This window comes from Tachyglossus aculeatus, chromosome 10 (genome assembly GCF_015852505.1).
Source record: "Tachyglossus aculeatus isolate mTacAcu1 chromosome 10, mTacAcu1.pri, whole genome shotgun sequence".
NCBI lineage: Eukaryota > Metazoa > Chordata > Mammalia > Monotremata > Tachyglossidae > Tachyglossus > Tachyglossus aculeatus.
This window is the reverse complement of record NC_052075.1, coordinates 57,310,363-57,326,436: the sequence shown is the minus strand read 5'-3', so window position 1 is coordinate 57,326,436 and position 16,074 is coordinate 57,310,363. Positions and strand designations below refer to the sequence as shown.

At 50.8% G+C, this 16,074-nt stretch overlaps 1 protein-coding gene across 1 annotated transcript in view; it reads left to right on the top strand.

Annotated features, from left to right (window-relative positions):
- Positions 1-15,535, top strand: part of MAP3K12 (mitogen-activated protein kinase kinase kinase 12) — a 92,162-nt gene extending 76,627 nt beyond the window's left edge. The window contains 5 exon segments of the mRNA XM_038752053.1: positions 2,261-2,584; positions 2,683-2,836; positions 7,850-7,920; positions 8,037-8,298; positions 15,368-15,535. Of these exon segments, the coding sequence (XP_038607981.1) occupies positions 2,261-2,584; positions 2,683-2,836; positions 7,850-7,920; positions 8,037-8,298; positions 15,368-15,535 (979 nt within the window).
- The last annotated feature ends 539 nt before the right edge of the window (positions 15,536-16,074 follow it).

Genomic DNA, 16,074 nt, shown 5'->3' with positions numbered 1-16,074 from the left:
TGAGACCCCCGTGGGACCACCTGATCACCTTGTAACCTCCCCAGCGCTTAGAGCAGTGCTTGGCACCTAATAAGCGCTTAACAAATACCACCGTTATTTATTAACGATGAAGAAGCAGCGTGAAGCCATGAAGAAGCAGAGAAGCAGCGTGGCTCAGTGCAAAGAGCCCGGGCTTTGGAGTCCGAGGTCATGGGTTCAAATCCCACTCCGCCAATCGTCAGCTGTGTGACTTTGGGCAAGTCACTGCACTTCTCTGGGCCTCAGTTCCCTCATCTGTAAAATGGGGATGAAGACTGTGAGGCCCCGCGTGGGACAACCTGATCACTTTGTAACCTCCCCAGTGCTTGGCACCTAGTAAGCGCTTAACAAATGCCATCGTTGTTTATTATTGTTATAATGGGGATGAAGACTGTGAGCCCCCCGTGGGACAACCTGATGATGACCTTGCATCCCCTCCAGCGCTTGGCACATGGTGGGCGCTTTCATTCATTCATTCAGTTGTATTTATTGAGCGCTTACTGTGTGCAGAGCACTGGACTAAGCGCTCGGGAAGTCCAAGTCGGCAACGTAGAGAGACGGTCCCTCCCCAACGACGGGCTCAGTCTAGAAGGGTATTTGTTAAGCGCTTACTAATCAATCAATCAGTCGTATTTATTGAGCGCTTACTATGCGCCAAGCACTGTTCTAAGTGCTGGGGTAGCAGGTTGTCCCCCGTGGGGCTCACAATCTTAGTCCCCATTTTACAGATGTGGTAACTGAGGCCCAGAGAATAATAATAATAATAATAATGATAGCATTTATTAAGCGCTTACTATATGCAAAGCACTGCTCTAAGCGCTGGGGAGGTTACAAGGTGATGAGGTTGTCCCCGGGGGGGCTCAGTCTTCATCCTCATTTTACAGATGAGGGAACTGAGGCCCAGAGAATAATAATAATAATAATCATGGCATTTATTAAGCCCTTACTATGTGCAAAGCACTGTTCTAAGCGCTGGGGAGGTTACAAGGTGATCAGGTGGTCCTCCGGGGGGCTCCCAGTCTTCATCCCCATTTTACAGATGTAACTGAGGCCCAGAGATAATAATAATAATTATAGCATTTATTAAGTGCTAACTATGTGCAAAGCACTGTTCTAAGCGCTGGGGTGGTTACAAGGTGATGAGGTGGTCCCCTCGGGGGGCTCCCAGTCTTCATCCCCATTTTACAGATGTGGGAACTGAGGCCCAGAGAAGTGAAGCGACTCGCCCAAAGTCCCCCAGCCGACAAGTGGCGGAGGTGGGATTAGAACCCACGGCGTCTGAATATTTGGACAGTGTTAACAACCATTGGAAAACGTTTAGTACATATTTACTATTCTAGTTATTTTATTTTGTTAGTATGTTTGGTTTTGTTTTCTGTCTCCCCCTTTTAGCCTGTGAGCCCACTGTTGGGTAGGGACCGTCTCTCTATGTTGCCAACTTGGACTTCCCAAGCGCTTAGTCCAGTGCTCTGCACACAGTAAGCGCTCAATACGATTGATTGACTGTCTCTGTATGTTGCCAACTTGGACTTCCCAAGCGCTTAGTCCAGTGCTCTGCGCACAGTAAGTGCTCAGTCAGTATGATTGATTGATTGACTGTCTCTGTATGTTGCCAACTTGGACTTCCCAAGTGCTTAGTCCAGTGCTCTGCACACAGTAAGCGCGCAATCAATACGACTGATTGACTGTCTATGTTGCCAACTTGGACTTCCCAAGCGCTTGGTCCAGTGCTCTGCACACAGTAAGCGCTCAATAAATACGATTGATTGATTGTCTGTGTTGCCAACTTGGACTTCCCAAGTGCTTAGTCCAGTGCTCTGCGCACAGTAAGCGCTCAATCAATACGATTGATTGATTGACTGTCTCTCTATGTTGCCAACTTGGACTTCCCAAGCGCTTAGTCCAGTGCTCTGCACACAGTAAGCGCGCAGTCAATACGACTGATGATTGATTGACTATGTTGCCAACTTGGACTTCCCAAGCGCTTGGTCCAGTGCTCTGCGCACGGTAAGCGCTCAATCAATACGATTGATTGATTGATTGTCTATGTTGCTAACTTGGACTTCCCAAGCGCCTAGTCCAGTGCTCTGCACACGGTAAGCGCTCAATCAATACGATTGATTGATCGATTGACTGTCTATGTTGCCAACTCGGACTTCCCAAGCGCTTGGTCCAGTGCTCTGCGCACGGTAAGCGCTCAACAAAGACGATTGATTGATTGATTGATTATTGGTTGTTCCAGGCCGGACATCCTGAAGACGGAGGCCCTGCTGCTGCCCAAGCTGGACTCCGCGCTGAGCGTCTCGGGCCCCTCCGGCTGCTCCCGGAGCCCCCCGGCCCCGCAGCGCGCCCGCAGGCCCAAGGCCCGGCCCCGGAAGGCCGGCCCCCCGTCGGGCCCCCCCGTCGGGCCCCCCCTGCGGCCCCCCCGGCCCTCGGAGGGGCGTCCAGCTGCTGCCCCCCGGTCCTGCGCGGCCTGCACCCAAACCTGCTCCTCCGCCACGTGCCGCCGCCGCCGCCGTCGCCGTCGTCGTCGTCGTCCCCGGCCCTGCTGTCGGCCGCCCTGGGGGTCCGGCGGCCCCCGCCGGCGGCCCCCGCCGCCCCCCGCCTCCCCGCCGGGGGACCCCCCGCCGCCCCCCGGGCCTCGCCGCCCCCCGCCGCGCCCAGCTCCACCAGCCCGGACTCCCCGGGGGCCAACGGCAGGGCCGAGCCGGGCCCGGCCGGGGGGGCTTCGGGGGGCTCCGGCCGGGGGGCCCGCCCCAACCCCCAGCACCTCACCCCCAAGGCCCTCCTCTACCGGGCCGCCGTCACCCGCAGCCAGGTCAGCCGGGACGGGGGAACCCCGGGATGGGGCCGGGCGGGCCGGGGGACCCCACCGGGACCGGCAGCCCCTGTGAGAAATAATAATCATGGCATTTATCAATCAATCAATCAATCAATCGTATTTATTGAGCGCTTACTATGTGCAGAGCACTGTACTAAGCGCTTGGGAAGTACAAATTGGCATCACATAGAGACAGTCCCTACCCAACAGTGGGCTCACAGTCTTATCAAGCGCTCGCTATGTGCAGAGCGCCGGGGAGGTTACAAGGTGATCACAGTCTCCATCCCCATTGGACAGATGGGGCAGCCGAGGCACGGGGAAGTTAAGTGACTTGCCCAAAGTCACACAGCTGAGTGGCGGAGCCGGGATTTGAACCCATGACCTCGGACTCCAAAGCCCGGGCTCTGTCCATCAATCCATCAATCCGATTTTCCCACCCACAACCATCACTGGTGTTTATTGAGCTCTTACTGTGTGCGGAGCACTGCGCTAAGCACGCGAGAGAGCAGCAGGTTTCCCACTCACAACCATCACTGGTATTTATTGAGTGCTTACTGTGTGCGGAGCACTGCGCTACACACGCGAGAGAGCAGCAGGTAGACACGTTTCCCACCCACAACCGTCACTGGTATTTATTGACCTCTTACTGTGTGCGGAGCACTGCGCTAAACATGCGAGAGAGCAGCAGGTAGGCACGATTCCCACCCACAACCATCACTGGTATTTACTGAGCACTTACTGTGTGCGGAGCACTGTGCTAAACACACGAGAGAGCAGCAGGTAGACACGATTCCCACCCACAACCATCACTGATATTTACTGAGCGCTTACTGTGCGCGGAGCACTGCGCTAAACACGCGAGAGAGCAGCAGGTAGACACGATTCCCACCCACAACCATCACTGGTATTTATTGACCTCTTACTGTGTGCGGAGCACTGCGCTAAACACGTGAGAGAGCAGCAGGTAGACACGTTTCCCGCCCACAACCATCACTGGTATTTATTGAGCGCTTACTATGTGCGGAGCACTGCGCTAAACACACTAAAGAGCAGCAGGTAGACACGTTTCCCACCCACAACCATCACTGGTATTTATTGAGCGCTTACTGTGTGCAGAGCACTGTGCTAAACACGCGAGAGAGCCGCAGGTAGACACGTTTCCCACCCACAACCATCACTGGTATTTATTGAGCGCTTACTGTGTGCGGAGCACTGCGCTAAACACACGAGAGAGCAGCTGGTAGACACGTTTCCCACCCACAACCATCACTGGTATTTATTGAGCTCTTACTGTGTGCGGAGCACTGCGCTAAGCATGCGAGAGAGCACAATTTAAGAGCAGGTAGACATGTTTCCCACCCACAACCATCACTGGTATTTATTGAGCGCTTACTGTGCGGAAAGCACTGCGCTAAACATGCGAAAGAGCAGCAGGTAGACACGTTTCTCACCCACAACCATCACTGGTATTTATTGAGCGCTTACTGTGTGCGGAGCACTGCGCTAAACACGCGAGAGAGCACAATTTAACAGCAGGTAATAATAATGATAATAATGATGGTATTTGTTAAGCGCTTACTATGTGCCAAGCACTGCAGGTTGTCCCACTGGGGGCTCACAGTCTTAATTCCCATTTTACAGATGAGGTAACTGAGGCCCAGAGAAGTTACGTGACTTGCCCCAAGTCACACAGCCGATAAGCGGCGGAGTCGGGATTAGAACCCATGACCTCTGACTCCCAAGCCCGGGCTCTTTCCACTGAGCCACGCTTCCCGCCCACATCCGTCACTGGTATTTATTGAGCGCTCACTGTGCGGAAAGCACTGCGCTAAGCACGCGAGAGAGCAGCAGGTAGACACGTTTCCCGCCCACAACCATCACTGGTATTTATTGAGCGCTTACTATGTGCGGAGCACTGCGCTAAACACACTAAAGAGCAGCAGGTAGACACGTTTCCCACCCACAACCATCACTGGTATTTATTGAGCGCTTACTGTGTGCAGAGCACTGTGCTAAACACGCGAGAGAGCCGCAGGTAGACACGTTTCCCACCCACAACCATCACTGGTATTTATTGAGCGCTTACTGTGTGCGGAGCACTGCGCTAAACACACGAGAGAGCAGCTGGTAGACACGTTTCCCACCCACAACCATCACTGGTATTTATTGAGCGCTTACTGTGTGCGGAGCACTGCGCTAAACACACGAGAGAGCAGCTGGTAGACACGTTTCCCACCCACAACCATCACTGGTATTTATTGAGCTCTTACTGTGTGCGGAGCACTGCGCTAAGCATGCGAGAGAGCACAATTTAAGAGCAGGTAGACATGTTTCCCACCCACAACCATCACTGGTATTTATTGAGCGCTTACTGTGCGGAAAGCACTGCGCTAAACACGCGAAAGAGCAGCAGGTAGACACGTTTCTCACCCACAACCATCACTGGTATTTATTGAGCGCTTACTGTGTGCGGAGCACTGCGCTAAACACGCGAGAGAGCACAATTTAACAGCAGGTAATAATAATGATAATAATGATGGTATTTGTTAAGCGCTTACTATGTGCCAAGCACTGCAGGTTGTCCCACCGGGGGCTCACAGTCTTAATTCCCATTTTACAGATGAGGGAACTGAGGCCCAGAGAAGTTACGTGACTTGCCCCAAGTCACACAGCCGATAAGCGGCGGAGTCGGGATTAGAACCCATGACCTCTGACTCCCAAGCCCGGGCTCTTTCCACTGAGCCACGCTTCCCGCCCACATCCATCACTGGTATTTATTGAGCGCTCACTGTGCGGAAAGCACTGCGCTAAGCACGCGAGAGAGCAGCAGGTAGACACGTTTCCCGCCCACAACCATCACTGGTATTTATTGGTATTAATCGAGCACTTACGTGGGCAGAGTACTGTACTAAGCGCTCCGGAGAGTCCAATAGAAGAGAGTCGATAGCCCCATGCCCTGCCCGCAATTAATGGCACTGATCGAGCACTTACGTAGGTAAAGCACTGTACTAAGCGCTCCGGAGAGTCCAATAGAAGAGAGTCCATAGCCATGTCTCTGCGCACAATAAATGGTATTAATCGAGCACTTACGTGGGCAGAGTACTGTACTAAGCGCTCCGGAGAGTCCAATAGAAGAGAGTCGATAGCCCCATGCCCTGCCCGCAATTAATGGCACTGATCGAGCACTTACGTAGGTAAAGCACTGTACTAAGCGCTCCGGAGAGTCCAATAGAAGAGAGTCCGTAGCCATGTCTCTGCCCACAATAAATGGTATTAATCGAGCACTTACGTGGGCAGAGCACTGTACTAAGCGCTCTGGAGAGTCCAATAGAAGAGAGTCTGTAGCTGTGTCTCTGCACTTAATAAATGGTATTAATTGAGCACTTGAGAAGCAGCGTGGCTCAGTGGAAAGAGCCCGGGCTTTGGAGTCAGAGGTCATGGGTTCAAATCCCGGCTCTGACAATTGTCAGCTGGGTGACTTTGGGCAAGTCACTTCACTTCTCTGTGCCTCAGTTACCTCGTCTGTAAAATGGGGATTAAGACTGTGAGCCCTCCGCGGGGCAACCTGATCAACTTGTAATCTCCCCAGTGCTTAGAACAGTGCTCTGCACATAGTAAGCGCTTAACAAATGCCATCATTATTATTATTATTATTTGCACAAAGGAAGCGCTTAACAAGTGCCATTATTATTATTATTATTATTATTATTATTACTGCTAAGCGCTCCGGAGAGTCCAATAGAAGAGAGTCCATAGCCATGTCTCTGCGCACAATAAATGGTATTAATCGAGCAATTATGTGGGCAGAGCACTGTACTAAGCGCTCCGGAGAGTCCAATAGAAGAGAGTCGGAAGCCACGTCCCCTGCCCACAATTAATGATATTGAGAACTTACGTGGGCAGAGCACTGTACTAAGCGCTCCGGAGAGTCCAGTAGAAGAGAGTCCATAGCCATGTCCCCTGCCCACAATTAATGATATTGAGCACTTACATGGGCAGAGCACTGTACTAAGCGCTCCGGAGAGTCCAATAGAAGAGAGTCCGTAGCCATGTCTCTGTGCACAATAAATGATATTAATCGAGCACTTACGTGGGCAGAGCACTGTACTAAGCGCTCCGGAGAGTCCAATATAAGAGAGTCGGAAGCCATGTCCCCTGCCCACAATTAATGATATTGAGCACTTACATGGGCACAGCACTGTACTAAGCGCTCCGGAGAGTCCAATAGAAGAGAGTCCATAGCCATGTCTCTGTGCACAATAAATGGTATTAATTGAGCAAATTATGTGGGCAGAGCACTGTACTAAGCGCCCCAGAGAACCCAGTAGAAGAGAGTCGGAAGCCATGTCTCCTGCCCACAATTAATGATATTGAGCACCTACGTGGGCAGAGCACTGTACTAAGCGCTCCGGAGAGTCCAGTAGAAGAGAGTCCATAGCCATGTCTCTGCGCACAATAAATGGTATTAATCGAGCACTTACTTATGTGGGCAGAGCACTGTACTAAGCGCTCCGGAGAGTCCAATAGAAGAGTCGGAAGCCACGTCCCCTGCCCACAATTAATGATATTGAGCACTTACGTGGGCAGAGCACTGTACTAAGCGCTCTGGAGAGTCCAATAGAAGAGTCGGAAGCCACGTCCCCTGCCCACAATTAATGATATTGAGCACTTACGTGGGCAGAGCACTGTACTAAGCGCTCTGGAGAGTCCAATAGAAGAGAGTCCATAGCCATGTCTCTGCGCACAATAAATGGTATTAATTGGGCACTTATGTGGGCAGAGCACTGTACTAAGCGCTCCGGAGAGTCCAATAGAAGAGAGTCGGAAGCCACGTCCCCTGCGCACAATTAATGATATTGAGCACTTACGTGGGCAGAGCACTGTACTAAGCGCTCCGGAGAGTCCAATAGAAGAGTCGGTGGCCCCGTCCCCTGCCCGCCCGGGGGGGTGGGGGGGCTTCCGGTGCTGCCCCCCCCCAGCCCGGCCAACCCGTCCCCCTCTCGCCGCCAGAAACGGGGGGTCTCGTCCGAAGAGGAGGAGGGTGAAGTGGACAGCGAGGTGGAACTGGCCCCGCGGCAGAGGTGGGTGCCCGGGGCGGGGGCGGGGGGGGGGGGGGGCCGGGGGCCGCCGGGCTGACCCCTGACCCCTGACCCCTGACCCGCCGCCGTCCAACCCCCCCCCAAAAAACCCAACCCAGGTGGCCACAGGGCCTGAGCAAGCGGCCGTCGCTGTCCACGTTCAGCTCGGAGAACTTCTCGGACGGCGAGGAGGGCACGGCCAGCGACCCGTCGCACAGCGGGACCCCCGAGGTGGGCAGCACCAACACGGACGAGCGGCCGGACGGGGGGTCGGAGCGGTCCGACGACATGGTGTCCCAGGCCTCCGAGATCCCGCTCGACGGCCCCGACGACAGGGAGCCCGCCGCCCCCTCACCCCGGCCCCCGCTCGCCGCCGACCAGGTGGGCACCCCGGCACTCACCGACTGCGGGCAGGGCGCCGTACCGAGCGCTTGGGAGGGCACAGTGCGGCCGTAACCAGGCCCACGGCGAGCTGACTGTCTAGAGGGCGAGACGGACGTTAGCAGTAATAATAATAATGATGGCATTTATTAAGCGCTTACTATGTGCCAAGCGCCGGGGAGGTTACAAGATGATCAGGTTGCCCCACGGCGGGCTCCCAGACTGTGAGCCCACCGTTGGGTAGGGACCGTCTCTAGATGTTGCCAACTTGGACTTCCCAAGCGCTTAGTACAGTGCTCGGCACACAGTAAGCGCTCAATAAATACGATTGATGATGAGGATGATCCCCATTTGACAGATGAGGTCACCGAGGCGCGGAGAACTGACTGGCCCAAAGTCACCCAGCTGACAAGTGGCGGAGCCGGGGTTTGAACCCGCGACCTCTGACTCCAAAGTCCGCGCTCTTTCCCGTCTCTCCTACTGATAATGGTGGCGTTATTAAGCGCTTACTATGTGCCAAGCACTGTTCTAAGCGCTGAGGAGGTTACAAGAGGATCAGGTTGTACCGCAGGGGGCTCCCAGTCTTCACCCCCATTTGACAGATGAGGTCACTGAGGCCCAAGAGAACTGACTTACCCAGCTGACAAGTGGCGGAGCCGGGGTTTGAACCCGTGACCTCTGACTCCAAAGTCCGTGCTCTTTCCACTGAGCCACGCTGCTTCTCTCCTACTAATAATGATGGCATTTATTAAGCGCTTACTATGTGCAAAGCACTGTTCTAAGCGTAAAAGAAATGAATTCTGACCACAGCCAGAACTGCTGTGGAGCTGAGGAAGGTGGGGGATGAGACAGACCTGAATAGAAATCAATCAGTCAATCATTGATAGATAACCTAAGTGGTGTGGGGCTGGGCGGGGGGGGGGGGGGGGGGGGGGGATAATAATGGTATTTGTTAAGCGCTTACTATGTGCAAAGCACTGTTCTAAGCGGAATAGAAATGAATTCTGACCACGGACAGAACCGCTGCGGAGCTGAGGAAGGCGGGGGATGAGACAGACCTGAATAGAAATCAATTAATCAATCAATGATAGATAACCTAACTGGTGTGGGGCTGGGCGGATAATAACGGTATTTGTTAAGCGCTTACTATGTGCAAAGCACTGTTCTAAGCATAATAGAAATGTATTCTGACCACGGACAGAACCGCTGCGGAGCTGAGGAAGGCGGGGGATGAGACACACCTGAATAGAAATCAATTAATCAATCAATGATAGATAACCTAAGTGGTGTGGGGCTGGGTGTGGGGAATAATAATAACGATATTTGTTAAGCGCTTAGTGCAGTGCTCTGCACACAGTAAGCGCTCAATACGATTGATTGATTAAGTGCTTACTATGTGCAAAGCACTGTTCTAAGCGTAATTGCGACGAATTCTGAACATGGACAGAACTGCTGCGGAGCTGAGGAAGGCGGGGGATGAGACAGACCTGAATAGAAATCAATTAATCAATGATAGATAACCTAAGTGGTGTGGGGCTGGGCAGGGGGGAATAATAATAATAATAATAACAGTATTTTTTAAGCGCTTACTATGTGCAAAGCACTGTTCTAAGCGGAATAGAAATGAATTCTGACCACGGACAGAACTGCTGTGGAGCTGAGGAAGGCGGGGGATGAGACAGACCTGAAAAGAAATCAATCAATCAATGATAGATAACCTAAGTGGTGTGGGGCTGGGCGGGGGGGGAGAATAGTAATAATAATAATAATGGTATTTGTTAAGCGCTTATTATGTGCAAAGCACTGTTCTAAGCGTAATAGAAATGAATTCTGAACACGGACAGAACTTCTGTGGAGCTGAGGAAGGCGGGGGGATGAGACAGACCTGAATAGAAATCAATCAATCAGTCAATGATAGATAACCTAAGTGGTGTGGGGCTGGGCGCGGGGGATAATAATAATAATAACGGTATTTGTTAAGTGCTTACTATGTGCAAAGCACTGTTCTAAGCGTAACAGAAATGAATTCTGAAAACGGACAGAACTTCTGTGGAGCTGAGGAAGGTCGGGGGGATGAGACAGACCTGACTAGAAATCAATCAATGATAGATAACCTAAGTGGTGTGGGGCTGGGCGGGGGGAATAATAATAATAATAATAATAATAACGGTATTTGTTAAGCGCTTACTATGTGCAAAGCACTGTTCTAAGCGTAAAAGAAATGAATTCTGACCACAGACAGAACTGCTGTGGAGCTGAGGAAGGCAGGGGGATGAGACAGACCTGAATAGAAATCAATCAATCCGTCAATGATAGATAACCTAAGTGGTGTGGGGCTGGGCGGGGGGAATAATAATAATAATAACGGTATTTGTTAAGCGCTTACTATGTGCAAAGCACTGTTCTAAGCGGAATAGAAATGAATTCTGACCACGGACAGAACTACTGTGGAGCTGAGGAAGGCGGGGGATGAGACAGACCTGAATAGAAATCAATTAATCAATCAATGATAGATAACCTAAGTGGTGTGGGGCTGGGCGGGGGGAATAATGATAATAACGGTATTTGTTAAGCGCTTACTATGTGCAAAGCACTGTTCTAAGCATAATAGAAATGAATTCTGACCACAGACAGAACTTCTGTGGAGCTGAGATAGGCAGGGAATGACAGACCTGAGTAGAAATCAGTCAGTCAATGATAGATAACCTTAGTGGTGTGGGGCTGGGCGGGGGGAATAATAATAATCATAATAACGGTATTTGTTAAGCGCTTACTATGTGCAAAGCACTGTTCTAAGCTGAATAGAAATGAATTCTGACCACGGACAGAACTACTGCAGAGCTGAGGAAGGCGGGGGATGAGACAGACCTGAATAGAAATCAATTAATCAATCAATGATAGATAACCTAAGTGGTGTGGGGCTGGGCGGGGGGGATAATAATAGTATTTGTTAAGCACTTACTATGTGCAAAGCACTCTTTTAAGCGTAACAGAAATGAATTCTGACCACGGACAGAACTGCTGCGGAGCTGAGGAAGGCGGGGGATGAGACAGACCTGAAAAAAAATCAATCAATGATAGATAACCTAAGTGGTATGGGGATGGGCGGGGGGAAATAATCATGGTATTAGTTAAGCGCTTACTATGTGCAAAGCACTGTTCTAAGCGTAACAGAAATGAATTCTGAAAACGGGCAGAACTTCTGTGGAGCTGAGGAAGGTCCGGGGGATGAGACAGACCTGAATAGAAATCAATCAATCAATGATAGATAACCTAAGTGGGCTGGGGCTGGGTGGGGGGAATAATAATAATAATAACGGTATTTGTTAAGCGCTATGTGCAAAGCACTGTTCTAAGCGTAACAGAAATGAATTCTGACCACGGACAGAACTGCTGCGGAGCTGAGGAAGGCCGGGGATGAGACAGACCTGAATAGAAATCAATCAACCAATGATAGATAACCTAAGTGGTGTGGGGCTGGGTGGGGGGAATAATAATAATAATAATAACGGTATTTGTTAAGCGCTCACTACGTGCAAAGCACTGTTCTAAGCGTAACAGAAATGAATTCTGAACACGGACAGAACTTCTGTGGAGCTGAGGAAGGTGGGGGATGAGACAGACCTGAATAGAAATCAATTAATCAATCAATGATAGATAACCTAAGTGGTGTGGGGCTGGGTGGGGGGAATAATAATAATAACGGTATTTGTTAAGCACTTACTATGTGCAAAGCACTGTTCTAAGCATAAAAGAAATGAATTCTGAACACGGACAGAACTTCTGTGAAGCTGAGGAAGGTCGGGGGGATGAGACAGACCTGAATAGAAATCAATCAATCAATGATAGATAACCTAAGTGGTGTGGGGCTGGGCGGGGGAAAATAATCATGGTATTTGTTAAGCGCTTACTATGTGCAAAGCACTGTTCTAAGCATAATAGAAATGAATTCTGAAAACGGACAGAACTTCTGTGGAGCTGAGGAAGGTCCGGGGGATGAGACAGACCTGAATAGAAATCAATCAATCAATGATAGATAACCTAAATGGGGTGGAGCTGGGCGGGGGGGGGGGGGGGGGGGGGGATAGGAATGGTATTTGTTAAGCGCTTACTATGTGCAAAGCACTGTTCTAAGCGTAACAGAAATGAATTCTGACCACGGACAGAACTGCTGCGGAGCTGAGGAAGGCGGGGGATGAGACAGACCTGAATAGAAATCAATTAATCAATGATAGATAACCTCAGTGGTGTGGGGCTGGGCAGGGGGGATAATAATGGTATTTGTTAAGCACTTACTATGTGCAAAGCACTGTTCTAAGCATAATAGAAATGAATTCTGAAAACGGACAGAACTTCTGTGGAGCTGAGGAAGGTCCGGGGGATGAGACAGACCTGAATAGAAATCAATCAATCAATGATAGATAACCTAAATGGGGTGGAGCTGGGCGGGGGGGGGGGGGGGGGGGGGGGGGATAGGAATGGTATTTGTTAAGCGCTTACTATGTGCAAAGCACTGTTCTAAGCGTAACAGAAATGAATTCTGACCACGGACAGAACTGCTGCGGAGCTGAGGAAGGCGGGGGATGAGACAGACCTGAAAAGAAATCAATCAATCAATGATAGATAACCTAAGTGGTGTGGGGCTGGGCGGGGGGGATTAATAATAATAATAATAATAATAATAATAATAATAATAATGGTATTTGTTAAGCACTTACTATGTGCAAAACACTGTTCTAAGCGTAAAAGAAATGAATTCTGACCACTGACAGAACTGCTGCGGAGCTGAGGAAGGCGGGGGATGAGACAGACCTGAAAAGAAATCAATCAATCAATGATAGATAACCTAAGTGGTGTGGGGCTGGGCGGGGGGGATTAATAATAATAATAATAATAATGGTATTTGTTAAGCACTTACTATGTGCAAAGCACTGTTCTAAGCGTAAAAGAAATGAATTCTGACCACTGACAGAACTGCTGTGGAGCTGAGGAAGGCGGGGGATGAGACAGACCTGAATAGAAATCAATTAATCAATCAATGATAGATAACCTAAGTGGTGTGGGGCTGGGCAGGGGGGGATAATAATGGTATTTGTTAAGCGCTTACTATGTGCAAAGCACTGTTCTAAGCGTAAAAGAAATGAATTCTGACCACGGACAGAACTGCTGTGGAGCTGAGGAAGGCAGGGGATGAGGCAGACCTGAAAAGAAATCAATTAATCAGTCAATGATAGATAACCTAAGTGGGGTGGGGCTGGGTGGGGGGGAATAATAATAATAACGGTATTTGTTAAGCGCTTACTATGTGCAAAGCATTGTTCTAGGCGTAACAGAAATGAATTCTGAACATGGACAGAACTGTTGCGGAGCAGAGGAAGGCGGGGGATGAGACAGACCTGAATAGAAATCAATTAATCAATCAATGATAAATAACCTAAGTGGTGTGGGGCTGGGCAGGGGGAATAATAATAATAATGGTATTTGTTAAGCGCTATGTGCAAAGCACTGTTCTAAGCATAATAGAAATGAATTCTGAAAATGGACAGAACTTCTGTGGAGCTGAGGAAGGTGGGGGGGATGAGACAGACCCGAATAGAAATCAATCAATCAATGATAGATAAGTGGTGTGGGGCTGGGCGGGGGGAATAATAATAATAGCAGTATTTGTTAAGTGCTTACTATGTGCAAGGCACTGTTCTAAGCGTAATAGAAATGAATTCTGACCACAGACAGAACTGCTGCGGAGCTGAGGAAGGCCGGGGATGAGACAGACCTGAAAAAAAATCAATCAATCAATGATAGATAACCTAAGTGGTGTGGGGCTGGGCGGGGGGAAATAATAATGGTGTTTGTTGAGCGCTTACTATGTGCAAAGCACTGTTCTAAGCGTAACAGAAATGAATTCTGAAAACGGACAGAACTTCTGTGGAGCTGAGATAGGTGGGGAATGACAGACCTGAGTAGAAATCAATCAATCAATGATAGATAACCTAAGTGGTGTGGGGCTGGGCGGGGAAGTAATAATAATGATGGTATTTGTTAAGCGCTTACTATGTGCAAAGCACTGTTCTAAGCGTAATAGAAATGAATTCTGACCACAGACAGACCTGCTGCAGAGCTGAGGAAGGTGGGGGGATGAGACAGACCTGAATAGAAATCAATCAATCAATGATAGATAACCTAAGTGGTGTGGGGCTGGGCAGGGGGAATAATAATAATAATGGCGGCATTTATTAAGCGCTTACTATGTGCAGAGCACTGTTTTAAGCGCTGGGGAGGTTATAAGGAAATCAGGTTGTCCCATGGGGAGCTCAGTCTTCTTCCTCATTTTACAGATGAGGGAACTGAGGCCCAGAGAAGTGAAGTGACTTGCCCAGTCACACAGCTGATAAGTGGCGGAGTCAGGATTAGAACCCATGACCCGACTCCCAAGCCCAGGCTCTTTCCACTGAGCAACACTGCTTCTCTTAATAGTGATGATGGCATTTATTAAGCGCTTACTATGTGCAAAGCACTGTTCTGAGCGCTGGGGAGGTTACAAGGAGATCGGGTTGTCCCACATGGGGCTCCCAGTCTTCATCCCCATTTTACAGATGAGGGGACTGAGGCCCGGAGAAGTGAAGTGACTTGCCCAAAGCCACACAGCTGGGATTCATTCAATCGTATTTACTGAGCGCTTACTGTGTGCAGAGCACTGGACTAAGCGCTTGGGAAGTCCAAGTTGGCAACATCTAGAGACGGTCCCTACCCAACGGTGGGCTCACATTCAAACCCGGGCTCTTTCCACCGAGTCATGTGCTGAATGGGTAAGGGGAGCGAGTCAGGGTGACGCAGAAGAGGGTGGGAAAAGGGGAATATAAAGGGGGGGATTAGGCAGGGAAGGCCTCCTGGAGGAGATGGGCCTTCAGGAAGGCTTTGAAGCAGAGGGGAAAAAGAGTCGTCGTCTGTGGGATTGGAGGAGGGAGGCCGTTCCAGAGATGGAGGGGCAGAGAGGAGGCGGGAGGGTGAGCGGCGGGGGTCCCGGGCCCACCCCCCTCCATCCTCACCTTCTCCCTCGTCCCCCCCCCAGGGCCCCGCCGCCGCCACCGCCGCCTACGAGGACTCCGACTGCGACAGCACAGAACTGGACAACTCGGGCAGCGGAGACGCCTTGCGGCCCCCGGCCCCCCCCGTGAGACCACCCCGCCGCCCCCCGGCCCGGGTCGCCCTGTACATACAGAAATATTTATATAAATAATATATTATCTGCAGCATCTAATCAACAGACGAGGGGCTCCCCTCCCACTCTCCCCCCTCACCCCCACCCCCGGGGGACTCTGGTAAGACCCCCCCCCTCCCGCCCCCCCAGCCGGGGAGGGGCAGTAGCCCCCTCACCTGAACTGCACTTTTGGTTTCAGTTGTCCTATGTTTACACGTTTTGCACTTGGGAGAAACGGGAAGAGGCGGAAAGGAGCGGGGGGCGGCAAGGTTGGGGGTGTCGGAGACCCGTTCCCCTGGGCTTCTCAGGTGAAATTCACCCCTTTTCCCCCCACCACCACCACCCTAAGGGGCGGTTTCTCCACCAACCTGTGCGGGATTGGGGCTGTGTGTCACCGTAACGGCTGTAAATATCCGGAAATATAATAACCGAAAGCCAAACGCGCCTGGGACCCGCTGTTTTTCTTCGGGGGACGGAGTCGGGAGGGAAGGGGGTGCTGGCACGGGAGGTGACGTGAGCGTGTCCCCCCCGGCTAGGAAGGCAGGCCGGAATAAGAATTAAAAAAAAGAGCCATTTCA